This window comes from Oncorhynchus masou, chromosome 11 (genome assembly GCF_036934945.1).
Source record: "Oncorhynchus masou masou isolate Uvic2021 chromosome 11, UVic_Omas_1.1, whole genome shotgun sequence".
Taxonomy (NCBI): Eukaryota; Metazoa; Chordata; class Actinopteri; order Salmoniformes; family Salmonidae; genus Oncorhynchus; species Oncorhynchus masou.
The window spans coordinates 26573840-26587688 of NC_088222.1; the positions used below are offsets into that span (position 1 = coordinate 26573840).

At 46.8% G+C, this 13849-nt stretch overlaps 3 protein-coding genes across 9 annotated transcripts in view; 1 reads left to right on the plus strand and 2 right to left on the minus strand.

The window, feature by feature from the left end:
* LOC135548392 (neurofibromin) overlaps window positions 1-13849 on the plus strand; it is a 72244-nt gene that overhangs the window by 45348 nt on the left and 13047 nt on the right. For all 7 annotated transcript variants that reach the window (XM_064977937.1, XM_064977942.1, XM_064977943.1 and 4 more), the window contains 7 exons: window positions 7136-7568; window positions 7823-8163; window positions 8322-8524; window positions 8598-8791; window positions 9751-9891; window positions 11091-11370; window positions 11593-11807. In XM_064977937.1, coding sequence (XP_064834009.1) covers window positions 7136-7568; window positions 7823-8163; window positions 8322-8524; window positions 8598-8791; window positions 9751-9891; window positions 11091-11370; window positions 11593-11807 — 1807 coding nt within the window. The remainder of the gene's footprint in view (window positions 1-7135; window positions 7569-7822; window positions 8164-8321; window positions 8525-8597; window positions 8792-9750; window positions 9892-11090; window positions 11371-11592; window positions 11808-13849) is intronic.
* On the minus strand, window positions 18-2702 carry LOC135547948 (oligodendrocyte-myelin glycoprotein-like). Its single transcript, XM_064977154.1, has 2 exons — window positions 2692-2702; window positions 18-1801 (listed from the first exon to the last, which is right to left on the minus strand). Exons 1-2 carry the CDS (start codon window positions 2700-2702, stop codon window positions 469-471), a joined length of 1344 nt encoding a protein of 447 aa, XP_064833226.1. The 3' UTR covers window positions 18-468.
* LOC135548391 (uncharacterized) lies at window positions 3758-6475 on the minus strand. The gene is made up of 2 exons (XM_064977936.1): window positions 6281-6475; window positions 3758-5347 (listed from the first exon to the last, which is right to left on the minus strand). The coding sequence occupies exon 2, from the start codon at window positions 5341-5343 to the stop codon at window positions 4483-4485; it is 861 nt and encodes a 286-aa protein (XP_064834008.1). The 5' UTR covers window positions 5344-5347; window positions 6281-6475; the 3' UTR covers window positions 3758-4482.

Consider the following 13849-nt stretch of genomic DNA (forward strand, 5'->3'; position numbering starts at 1 on the left):
AGACAGTCCTAGCAAAATTCTTGCTTGAGAAATTGCTCTTTGCTAAGAAGCTATTTTTGAACAATTTAATTGAAAACAATCACTCTAAGGTATTTAATTATTATCCAGAAATGATTTGATATTGAGATAAAAACGTCTGCTTTGGACCTTTTAAGTATTCAAAGTTGATGATGAAAACAGAGTTATGCAGATAGTGAGTACTAAAGTATTTGTTCAGTATCCCGATAATGATACTGGCCATATAGTGGTAGTAGTGTTAGTGTACATGGATGCTGCCTGTGCATGTCATACAGTATATTGTTATTGATTAAAGTAATGCGGAAGAGTTCATTTAAGTGTCTTACAGTATTCAAAATGGAAGAAAACAACAACGTTGGTTTAATGATACTCATTTGTGTGTGTTTGTGCAGTTGTATGTCCAAAGTCTGACAAGGACATTACTCCAACTCCAGACATTTCCTTCAATTTTCAGAGGACATACCGGGTGTGAGTCAGGAAGAACCACAGGTTCAGTAGGAGTGGGAGTGTAGACCTGGGGCTGGGGGCTGGGCTGGTGTTTCGTACCGGGGAGCCACCCTGGTTAGGCCTCTTGACACTCCTGGTGCGGAGGGTGGCTGTTCTCCTTGTGATGGTAGAGGGGTTGTTAGTGGTATAGAAGCTGTCAGTAGTAAATGCAGTGTCTGTTAGGAAGGGGTCGTCTGTGCTTGTCAAGCTGTTTTCTGTGTGGGACCTGTCAGTGGGCAGGGTGGAAATGGCTAGAGAGGTGGAGGTGAACTGGTGGTCTGTGAAGAGGCCGTGGTCCTCTGATCCACTGGGGCGTCCTGGGGCTTTCCTGCTGTGGAGCTGGGTGTTGAGCAGGGCAGACTCGGACAAGTACCAAGGCCACCTGGTGAGGGCCTCTGGAGGAGGAGGGTGGCTCCGTTCCTCCTGAGTACCAGCAGCCAGGGGAGGCTGAGTGTAGGAGGCAAAGTGCCACCCTCCAGTCCTGGCCAGGGGATGCTCTCCACAGACAGAGTGAGTGTGGCACGGGCAGCCCAGCACGCGGGTGGAGGTGTGCTTGAGCCAGGCCAGCAGGTGGGTGATGTTGGTCTGGTGCTCACAGGCCCAGGGGTTGTCCCCCAGGGAGAGGAGCCGCAGGCTGCCCAGCTGGCTGAAGGCCCTGGGGCCCACAGAGGAGAAGCGGTTGGAGTGCAGGTAGAAGGTGGTCAGCCTGAACAGCCGTGCCAGAGTGCCAGGCAGCATCTGCACCAAGGAGTTGTGGGAAAGGTCCACGGTCTCCAGGCTGGCAGGCATGTTGGTAGGCACGGTCCAGAAGCGGTTGTGGCTGAGGTTGAGCAGGCGCAGGCTGGTCAGGGTGTTGTTGATGAACACGGCCCGTTCCAGCTTGTTATTGGACAGGTCGAGGACCCGCAGGTTCCACTGGTAGGCTGTGTCGTTCTTGTCCAGCAGGTTGATGCCGTTGGCTGCAATGTGGAGCTCCCACAGGGCTCTGGGCAGAGCGGTGGGCAGGCGGACCAGCCTGTTGTGGGACAGGTCCAGGGTGCGGAGGTGGACAAAGGTACTCAGCTGGCCGTCCAGGTCGTGGATGCGGTTGTGAGACAGGTTGAGCGAGTGCAGGTTGTGCTGCAGGCCCAGGGGCAGCGTCCTCAGGCCCCTCCAGGAACAGTCCACCTCCCTGTGGCTGTGGTTACAGGTGCACATTGGGGGGCAGACAGCCAGGGCCTGGAGACCCAGCAGCATCAACAGCCATAGCACGGCCACACAGTGGGGAGGGACGCTGGGGGGCATCAGTAGCACACGCCTTGAAACACAGGGGAAACGCCTGGATAAATTAGTTACAAACATGATAGCAAGCCCACTATTAGCTAGGCTACAAATCAAATCAGTAACATGTATTAGTAAAAGCTTATAGTCCACATAGGTAGTAGACAAAGAGCACGGTGAATGATATGCAGATTGAGACTATCCTCTGCACCAGTAGTGGAGGAGAGGCTGTGTTACTGCAGTGAGCTGTGCTGAACACACTGGAGACAACGGTTAAGATCTCATTCTCTCCCGTTCTGCTCCACCCTCACCCTCTTTCTCCCCCCATGGAGACTCCCTAACATCTCGTCACAGTGCTGCAGATGTGCCTTCTCCAGCATGATTATGCATACAATAGAGTATGTGAGTAGGGTTTAAACGTTTGGCATTAACCCCTACAGTCAGTCCTATTTATTGAGGAAGGGAGCCTCCCTAGCAACAGACTAGTGGGCAGTGTGATGCTTTGACTACAATGTTTTGAAGAGGATGTTCTGATTGGCTTGGGCTATTAGTCTGTAGAGGATACCTTTTAGAATATGTTTGTACATCACTTGAGGTGTGATTTCCCTGCTGTCCTATTTCACTGATGTTAATTAGCCTGTTCGATATATATATATATATCCCAATCAGTGAGTGTCAGCTATTGAGCAGGGAGTTGTTCCTACTAGAACGTGCTGAATAGATTGGTTTTGTTAATGACTAAGGAGAGGACTGGGACACTGGCCAGTCCCGCAGCAAGCGGAGTCAGAGAAATTATGCACAGGGAGCAGTGCAAAGATTCAATTACTGTAGCACCATAGTCATGTATGTTTGTGTGTGTGCATTGTTGCTTTTTTGTCTTGGATTCCATGGGGGGGGTCGTGTGTGTGTGAGAGAATAGACACTCACCTTTTCCTCATCTTTGCATTCCAGTCACTTCTCTTCTCTCTATGGTCCTCAGCCCAAGGCTGCTTTCTATCCTCTGTCTCCTAAAACACTGGAGTGGCAGCTGCTTTGCTGAAGAGGGATTTTCTGTTTTTTTTTGCTCATTCACTGTTTTTAATGACCTCTTGATTTTCCTTTCCTACCTTCTGAGACTGTTCTGTTCCCCCTGGTTTTGTCCTTGATCCCTTTTGTTTTCCTCTGAAGGATGGACCATTAAGAGTATATGTCTCTTAGTCTGCCCTTTTAGGTCCAGTCATGCAGGTAGCATTAAACGGTATAAGCTCCTACTGCTTCAGCATCCACTGCAGGCTCTGCATTAACACTGGGAGAGTGTGTGTTTGTGTTAGGGCGGGAGGTAGAGAGGAAAGTGGGAGGGGTGTAGGAGAGGAGTAGGGATGCAGTGCAGAGCGGCCCTTAGCTACTGATGACGATGAGCGAGGGGGGGGGGGGGCGCTGCTGACTCCAATGTTTCATAATCACTATCATTCAAAGAAATGTCTTCAATCTCTCTCCCACAACACCATCCTTTTTCCATGTATCTGGATTTAGCTAGGACTGTCAATCAAAATCCACTGGCTCAATGCACCACGGAAGGGAATTTATTTTCTGGCACAACGGTGTTCTTCATATTTTGCTATAATAGTTATGTAACCCTTGTACATATTGCAGTAATGGATAACATTTGATTTTGGTTTGAAATTGTTAGTAGTCAGTATTATGCCCTCTTCAAGGACACCCGTTTTAGACTTGACATGCAATACATCCACACGTTCATCATGTTGTGAGCCGTAAGTAGATGAATAAATATCTGAGAGAGAGGATGGGAACATAAAACGGATCGGTGGCGGTGCAGCTGTTTTGAATGTGGTATTATGCTGCTTTGTTGTAGTTCCCCTCTCTGGTCAGTGAAAACAGGTGGTACTGCCTCACAGACACACTGCTTACTAATGCCCAGCCTCGCTCTCCCTCTCTCTGTAATTCATCCACATGCACACTCACATGCAATTAGCTGACTCTCAGACACACTGTATCAGAGAAACACTCAGGAAGTGTCCTAATTCTTTATTGTTTCAAAGGCTTGGAAACAGAAGGGCAGATAAAGCTAGAGCAGAAACATTTGAACTCTTCTTTACTGTATCGAAAAGACCAAGGAAGTGATGTTGACTTGTAGGAAAACATTGTGAGAGTGTTTCTGGAAGAGGTTTGTGGCTTCAACAGTTCATTTAAATTGTCTACTTAAGCTGATACTACAGTTTAGTGCTGGTTGGTTTCTGTTTTGTAATTTTGCAGAATTTAGAATGTCTAAAAATGGAGAAGTGAGGGAAATGTCAGATGAATTGTGACAACAAGCAAGCTGTGATACAACCACTAGACCAAGCAGGAGTCATTTCCTCTTATCAGTGACACTGATGATGGCTATACATTTTAACTTATAACTATTTTTGTTACACATACAAATTCATACAAATATTAAACATTCACATGATATTCAACTTCTTGTGGTACATTCATTTGTATAGACATGGTCATAATGGTAATTATTTCATTATTTCAAGTTTTGAATGAGAATGTGAGCATAAAATACAAAACCACACAGTCACTCTAAGCAAACACTCAGTGCAAAAGCAAATCTCTTTACAGCATGCCAATAGAAGCTGTTGTATAAAACTGTGCTGTTCCCATCATCAGCATGCAGCTGAGGACAGTTTGACCAGTGGTTTGAGCTTGTTTCTGGTCCAAGGTCAGAGGAGGAGGTCACCCCACCAGCACAACAACATCGCTAGAGGCTTGTGATTGGGGAGAGACTGCTGTGGCTGTGGGGTCAGAGGGCTCTGCAGGCTGTTTGGTGGTGGTAGTGACTGGGCTCCCCTGGCTAGGCTTTGCAGCTGCTGCCACCCCATTTTCCGTGGCTTCCTTCTTTTCTTCCTTCTTGGGTGTATCTTTCGCCGTCTCATTTTCCCCTTGCCCCTTGTCTGTCTTGCCGTTCTCCCCCTCCTGGATCTGTCTGAGCTCTGCCATCATCAGGCTGGTCTCACCGGGCTCAGAGTCAGGCCTCTCCTTGGTCCTCTGGCCAGTGCCCCAGTACCCAGTACCACTCACCAGGTCTATGTTGCTGCGGGTGGGGCGGCTGCTGATGCGGGGCTGGCGCTTCAGGCAGCACACATGGCATGACAGCGCCACTGTGGAGACTAGCAGGATGGCACACAGGACCACCAGGGCACCTGTCACAATCAGCAGGATGGTGGCCTCCTTCTTATCCAACAGAAAGTCAGAGCTGCAGCAGGGGCTGAACGTGGGGCTGGTTTGGGCATTAAGTGGAGGGTTGGCACTAGGTTTGGTGTTGGCTCTGGATGGTGTGTTGTTGGTGTTCACTGGGCTATTGGTTCCAGATGTTTCTCTGGTGTTGAAGGTAGCTGGTGTTGTTGATTCTGACTGAAAATGTGTTGAACTGTTAAATTGTGTTACATGTGTAGTTCCAGAAGGTCCCATGGTTGCGTTAGGGTTAGCCCCAACTCCCTTTTCAGTTTCATTTTTCATTTTACCGTCATTAGCAAGTACTGATGTTCCCATGAGTACCACACAGTACAGCAAGAGGCAGACCTGGGAGCCATTCATATTTCTATAGGAAAAGGGGGAAAAGAGATCATAGTGAAGTTTTACTGGTGACCATCAGTAAGTATTATAGCATCTTAAGTTCTGCTTTTTCTTACACATTGAGTTCCTTTGTGGTTTCATGTGAGTGTCAGTTTCCATACTGTCTGATGTCATTTGATCAGCAGTCCGAGATCTGAGTGACAATGATTGGTATTAATCTGAGATTTAAAATATCTTGATTAATTGAATTAGCTTTCTTGTTAAACCATTTATTCATTTGTTTTGCCCAGAATGCATTTGAGAGTTGATGATCAATATTCACTTCCAATTTGCACCAGTACATAAAAAAAAAAAAGAATTAACAAAAGATTGAAAAACAGCCTTTGCTGAACAATTAATCAAATGGCCACCCGGACTATTTGCATTGACCACCCCTTTGTTTTTACACTGCTGCTACTTCTGTTTATTATCTATGCATAGTCACTTTACCCTTACCTTCATGTGCAAATGACCTCGACTAACCTGTACCCCGCACATTGACTCGGTACCCCCTGTATATGGCCTCATTCATTGTTTTTATTGTGTCACTTCATAAAAATAAAAAGATTTAGTAAATATTTTCTTAACTGCATTGTTGTTTTAAGGGCTTGTAAGTAAGCATTCCACGGTAAGGTCTACACACCTGTTGTATTCGGCGCATGTGACAAATACAATTTTATTTCATTGTGCAATTTTGATCTCCCAGAAATTTAAATCAAGCGATTCTGGTCAATATAAACTGGAATTTATAATTTATGTGTATGATGTACTGAATCTCCTTGATCTCAAAATAATACACTACAAAAAACACTTCCCTCAGGGATACTTATCCTTCAGTTCAACACCGTACCATCCACCCTGTGAAGGTAGACTATTTTCAAACTTAGTTTATTTTCTTGAATATGTTGATATCACTTACCTTGATGGAGTTGACCAGTCTGTGTGTGGTACTTCCTAACACGAGGGAATCCAGGCAGAGATTCAAAAAGCCCAGCCGTATGTGTGACCAGTCTGTGTGTGGTACTTCCTAACACGAGGGAATCCAGGCAGAGATTCAAAAAGCCCAGCCGTATGTGTGACCAGTTTCAGAAATGAGAAATGCCTATGAGAAGAGAGGTGTGAAAGACGCCCTCGACGTCAGCATGCTCATTCAGTATGACCAGTTTCCTGTTCCTCTCTCACTTCTCACTTCACTTCTCCTAGTTACTTAATTTCCTGTGTGATGTTTAGCTTGGTCACTCAGAGGGGTAGCACTATGGCACTCTCCGCGGGATTAGAAGAAAGCGGTTTCCATTTTTCAGGGATCCAATATTTTCAACCAAATTTCTGTTTCCCCTGAAAAACAGATGTGGGGACTACACTCAGGTGTCTTTTTACACCTACTATGTTAGCACTATGGTACAGTAGCACTATGGTACAGTAGCACTATGGTACAGTAGCACTATGGTACAGTAGCACTATGGTACAGTAGCACTATGGTACAGTAGCACTATGGTTAGCTCTATGGTACACTACAACAGTAGTACTATGGTTAGCTCTATGGTTAACACACTACAGCAGGTGGGGGGTTGAGAGGAAGTGAACACATGCTGGCTGTCTGCTTATTAGCCCACACTGTCAGTGTGTAATTTTCCAACCGAGTCAAGTGTTGAACTGTGGTTGGCAGGTTGGCATGACTCACACACATTTCTTGTCCCCTGCACCCTATTCAATTTACAAGGACTTAAAAATGCTTCTGTGATGTCCCTTTCTGCCTCCCTCCTCACCCTCTCAGATTTAAGACTGGCCAGATCAACGGTGATCTCCTCATCTACCACGTGCTGCTGACCCTGAAGCCCTACTACGCCAAGCCCTATGAGATCGTCGTGGACCTGACCCACGCCGGACCCAGCAACCGCTTCAAGACCGACTTCCTGTCCAAGTGGTTCGTGGTGTTCCCGGGCTTCGCCTACGAGAATGTGGCGGCCATCTACATCTACAACTGCAACACGTGGGTGAGGGAGTACACCAAGTATCACGAGAGGTTGCTGACAGGCCTAAAGGGGAGCAAGAAGCTGCTCTTCATTGACTCCCCAGCGCGGCTAGCGGAGCACGTGGAGCCTGACCAGCAGAAGCTGCCGGCGGCCACACTAGCCCTGGAGGAGGACCTCAAGGTGTTCCACAACGCCCTCAAACTGGCCCACAAGGATACCAAGGTCTCCATCAAGGTTAGGACATGAGGGAGTCAGTAGATTCAGAATGCAATGTGTTTCCTACATATTCTTTGGGCTGTGGGACATCATTGAAAGTAAGTCAGACACAGACAAGAATGACAGGAATGGCTGAGACAGATTTGAATCATTGTCCCCAGGAGGCATATGTGGTCTGGAGTCCGGAGTGTCAACATTTTTGAACAATGTTACCATTTTGTGTGCCAGCTAGCATAGTAACTCCCTCTCAATGTCTCTGTTTCTGTACCCAGGTGGGTTCCACAGCGGTCCAGGTGACGTCAGCAGAGCGGACCCGGGTCCTGGGCCAGTCGGTCTTCCTGAATGACATCTACTACGCCTCGGAGATTGAGGAGATCTGCCTGGTGGACGAGAACCAGTTCACCCTGACCATTGCCAACCAGGGCACACCGCTCACCTTCATGCACCAGGAGTGTGAGGCCATCGTCCACTCCATCATCCACATCAGGACGCGCTGGGAGCTGTCCCAGCCAGACTCCATCCCCCAGCACACCAAGATCAGGCCCAAAGACGTGCCAGGCACCCTGCTCAACATCGCCCTGCTCAACCTGGGCAGCTCTGACCCCAGCCTCAGGTCAGACACAGCTGAGGAAAATAGTCATACATGTTTAGATTTTGGTGGGACTATGAGAGCTGACAGTCTTCTTAGGGATATTTGAATCATACATGGATTATGCTTACTATTGACCTTTTTATTCTCCTTCCCTCTCTCTCTCTGTCTGCTGTGTGCAGGTCTGCAGCCTACAACCTGCTGTGTGCCTTAACCTGCACCTTCAACCTGAAGATAGAAGGCCAGTTGCTGGAGACCTCAGGGCTGTGTATCCCTGCCAACAACACGCTTTTCATAGTGTCCATCAGCAAGACGCTGGCTGCCAACGAACCCCACCTCACCCTGGAGTTCCTGGAGGAGTGCATCTCTGGCTTCAGCAAATCCAGTCAGTATCCTTGTTCCTGCCCTCCACACAAACATGCACACACATGTTGTAACATCCTCTCTGATGTGTGTAGGTATTGAGCTGAAGCACCTGTGTCTGGAGTACATGACCCCCTGGCTGCTCAACCTGGTGAGGTTCTGTAAGCACAACGACGACGCCAAGCGCCAGCGGGTCACTGCCATCCTGGACAAGCTCATCACCATGACCATCAACGAGAAGCAGATGTACCCCTCTATCCAGGCTAAGATCTGGGGTAGTCTGGGACAGGTGGGGATCTCTCTTCTCGGCTCTCAGTGTGGGTGTTGGCCCATATATCAGCCAACCAGTATATTGGATGTTATTGAGCCTGTTCAGTACTCCATCCATCAGCCCAGTCTGCTGTTATTGAGGCCGTACAGTACTCATCCATCAGGCCAGTCTGCTGTTATTGAGGCCGTACAGTACTCATCCATCAGGCCAGTCTGCTGTTATTGAGGCCGTACAGTACTCATCCATCAGGCCAGTCTGCTGTTATTGAGGCCGTACAGTACTCATCCATCAGGCCAGTCTGCTGTTATTGAGGCCGTACAGTACTCATCCATCAGGCCAGTCTGCTGTTATTGAGGCCGTACAGTACTCATCCATCAGGCCAGTCTGCTGTTATTGAGGCCGTACAGTACTCATCCATCAGGCCAGTCTGCTGTTATTGAGGCCTTACAGTACTCATCCATCAGGCCAGTCTGCTGTTATTGAGGCCGTACAGTACTCATCCATCAGGCCAGTCTGCTGTTATTGAGGCCGTACAGTACTCATCCATCAGGCCAGTCTGCTGTTATTGAGGCCGTACAGTACTCATCCATCAGCCCAGTCTGCTATTGGCTTTATTTTACTGCTGATTTAGGATCTGGGAAATGGCTGAAGGATTCAGTGGACTCACTGTTCACGATGTTATAGAGGCCTTATCAGATATTATGAGAGTGTGTTATCCCCTTATGTAGGTATTACAAATAACTCTCTTTGTCAGCGTCCCTGTACTTTTCAGATCGCAACCAGTTATCATGCTAGCCACCTGAAAATCATGAAAATCGTATCTTTGCGTGTTCGTGTAGAGCGGGAAGTTGTGGTCTGACTGAAAAAGATGCTGGCATTCTGAAATAGAAATGACTTGAGACAAATACGCTAGTTAGTAATGGAGGGGAAATGATTTAGTCTCTGAGCTGAGGTCCTGTTGTATCCTTGTTCTATAGATAACGGACCTGTTGGACGTGGTGTTGGACAGCTTCATCAAGACCAGCGCTACAGGGGGCCTGGGATCCATCAAGGCGGAGGTGATGGCTGACACGGCTGTGGCTCTGGCCTCAGGGAACGTCAAGTTGGTGTCCAGCAAGGTGAGCAACACACACATACACCTCAGGAATTACTACTGTGGCTATTCCCTTCACAGGTTGAACCCTTCACAGGCTATTCCCTTCACAGGTTGAACCCTTCACAGGCTATTCCCTTCACAGGTTGAACCCTTCACAGGCTATTCCCTTCACAGGTTGAACCCTTCACAGGCTATTCCCTTCACAGGTTGAACCCTTCACAGGCTATTCCCTTCACAGGTTGATTCTGTGACTTGAGTCTAGACAAGGATATCTGCTACAAGAATATCTGCTGCAAGCATCAATACAGATCCTCTACAGATGAATAAATCATTTCCGGATGTCTGTTTTCCTATCAAATGCCATGAAAAGTCTGTTCTATGCATTCCTTATACTTCTTTATGGCAAGTTGTGATCTTGTAATGTCACTGAATTAATAGTAGCTAATACATTATCCAATGTTATAGATGACATTACATATTGTTACCGATTAGTATTTGTACTCCTACAGTATGAATGAAGCCTGTTTTTAAATCTCACAAACTGCACATGCAGGCAGACACATTTCCATGTGCCTACCCTGGCACGCTGACATTGAACCACTCTTCCAGTTGTCATGACCACAGTACCTCTCAACAACAGTGCTGTTTGTGTCACAACTATTTCTGTCATTTGGTGGTCTGCGTTATTTATCATTTCCTTTTGACTGTTGAGCTGATTTCTCAGAAAGAAAGAGGGAGTTTAATGTATTGCCCAATGAAGCAGTCTTGCCAGGTCGCAGTTGGAAATGAGAACTTCTTCTCAACTGGCCTACTTGGTTAAATAAAGGTGAAATAAAAAATGTACACTGCTGATCATGTGATCTAGTGCCAGGAAGAGGAAGGAAGCCTCTGAATACAAAGGCCAGTCTGTGTTGGGGTGACATCTCTTTTATCTACTCTCATATGTCAAGGCAAAAAGCTGAACACACGTTTAGATATTGTGATTGTACAATGGATCAACACCAGACTGGGATATAAAGCATTACTCGATCCCAGTTCTGCCTGTAACCTTTAAAAACAGGGGGGATAAGGGATCTTCCCAGAGATGCTAGATGACATGAGTCCTGAGTCATCCTGTTCTTTCCCTTGGGTGGAAGGGAGAGATAATAGATAGGATGTAAAATGTGGTAACGTACCCGACCTTTGATGTAACCTTAACCCCGACCCGTGTCTATCTGGCAGGTGATCATCCGCATGTGTAAGATCATCGATAAGACGTGTCTGTCTCCCACGCCCACCCTGGAGCAGCACCTGATGTGGGATGACATCGCCATTCTGGCCCGTTACATGCTCATGCTGTCCTTCAACAACTCTCTGGACGTGGCCACTCACCTACCCTACCTGTTCCACGTGGTCACACTACTGGTGGCCACCGGTCCCCTGTCCCTACGAGCCTCCACACACGGCTTGGTCATCAACATAATCCACTCCCTCTGTACCTGCGCCCAGCTCAACTTCAGCGGTGAGGAAGCCACACACACACGGCACCCTGGCTGTAGACTGAGGACAGACAGAAATAGACAGACAGAAATAGGCAGAAGGGAACATGATTAAAAGGCAGAGGGTTGATCAGTGTCGTGTTGATTCAGTGTTTTGAAAGCAGTTTTTTCTTGATGTATTTCTTGATGTATAGCCTTGCTGAGACTCAGTGATAACTATTCCCATGTGTGTTTCTCTCTTCCAGAGGAGACCAAGCAGGTCCTGAGGCTGAGCCTGACAGAGTTCTCCCTGCCTAAGTTCTACCTGCTGTTTGGCATCAGTAAGGTCAAGTCTGCTGCGGTCATCGCCTTCCGCTCCAGCTACCGCGACCGCTCCTTCTCCCCCGGGTCCTACGAGAGGGAGACCTTCGCCCTCTCCTCCCTGGAGACAGTCACGGAGGCCCTGCTGGAGATCATGGAGGTCAGGAGATCACCCCACTGACATAATCACTTATCAATTCATCACTATAGCATGACACTACTGTCTCTACCGGTCTAGATGTTTGGTGAACACTAACCAAATTCAATATTCTACTTGCCTTCACACAAATCCAGTCTAGAATTTAAAAGTTATTTAAAAAATATGTTTTTCATATAGTACCAGTCAAAGGTTTGGACACACCTACTCATTCCAGGGTTTATCTTTATTTGTACTATTTTCTACATTGTAGAATAATAGTGAAGACATCAAAACTATGAAATAACACATATGGAATCATGTAGTAACCAAAAAAGTGTTAAACAAATCAAAACATATTTGAGATTCTTCAACGTAGCCTCCCTTTGCCTTGATGACAGCTCTGCACATTCTTGGCATTCTCTCAACCAGCTTTGTGAGGTAGTCACCTGGAATGCATTTCAATTAACCGGTGTGTGTGTGTTGTTAATTTGTGGAATTTCTTTCCTTCTTAATGTGTTTGAGCCAATCAGTTATGTTGTGACAAGGCAGGGGTGGTATACAGAAGATGGCTCTATTTGGTAAAAGACCAAGTCCATGTTATGGCAAAAGCAGCTCAAATAAGCAAAGAGAAACAGTCCATCATTACTTTAAGACATGAAGGTCAGTCAATCCAGAAAATGTCAAGAACTTTATAAAGTTTCTTCAAGTGCAGTCGCAAAAACCATCAAGCGCTATGATGAAACTGGCTCTCATGAGGACCGCCACAGGAAAGGAAGACACAGAGTTACCTCTGCTGCAGAGGATAAGTTCATTAAAGTTAACTGCACCTGAGATTGCAGCCCAAATAAATGCTTCTCAGATTTCAAGTAACAGACTCATCTCAACATCAACTGTTCAGAGGAGACTGCGTGAATGGTTTAATTTCTGCAAAGAAACCACTACTAAAGGACACCAATAAGAAGAAGAGACTTGCTTGGGCCAAGAAAGACAATCTATCCTTTGGTCTGGGTTCGCGCCCAGGCTCTGTCGTAACCGGCCGCGACCGGGAGGTCCATGGGGCGACGCACAATTGGCCTAGCGTCGTCCGGGTTAAGGAGGGCTTGGTTGGTAGGGATGTCCTTGTCTCATCGCGCACCAGCGACTCCTGTGGCGGGCCGGGCACAGTGCGCGCTAACCAAGGTGGCCAGGTGCACGGTGTTTCCTCCGACACATTGGTGCGGCTGGCTTCCGGGTTGGATGTGCGCTGTGTTAAGAAGCAGTGCGGCTTGGTTGGGTTGTGTATCGGAGGACGCATGACTTTCAACCTTCGTCTCTCCCGAGCCCGTACGGGAGTTGTAGCGATGAGACAAGATGGTAGCTACTACAACAATTGGATACCATGAAATTGGGGAGAAAAAGGGGTCAAATAAAAAAATAAAAAGAATTCAAGGCACACTTAACCAGCATGGCTTCAACAGCATTCTGCAGCGATTCACATTCCCATCCACTTTGTGGGACCATCATTTGTTTTTCAACAGGATAATGACCCAACTCACCTCCAGGCTGTGTAAGTGCTATTTGACCAAGGAGAGTGATGGAGTGCAGCATCAGATGACATGGTCTCCACAATCATCCGAACAGGTTTGGGATGAGTTGGACCTCAATGTGAAGGGCCGTCCCATAGGGCGGCGAAAATTGGCCGTCATTGTAAATAAGAATTTGTTCTTAACTGACTTGCCTAGTTAAATAATGTTAAAAAAATAAAAATTAGTAGCCAACAAGTGCTCAACATTTGTTGGTCCTCCTTCTAGACTGTTGGAAAAGTGTTCCTCATGAAGCTGGTTGAGAGAATGTCAAGAGTGTGTAAAGCTGTCATCAAGGCAAAGGGTGGCTCCTTTGAAGAATCTAAAATATATTTAGATTTGTTTTAACACTTTTTTGGTTACTACATGATTCAGTATGTGCTATTTCATAGTTTTGATGTCTTCACTATTATTCGACAATGTAGAAAATGGTCAAAATAAAGAACCCGTGAGTGAGCAAGTGTGTCCAAACTTTTAACTGGTACTGTATATGCTCATAAT

Coding starts and splice junctions, on each gene's coding strand:
- LOC135548391 (XM_064977936.1), bottom strand. CDS start 5,343: ATGAATGGCTCCCAGGTCTGCCTCTTGCTGTACTGTGTGGTACTCATG.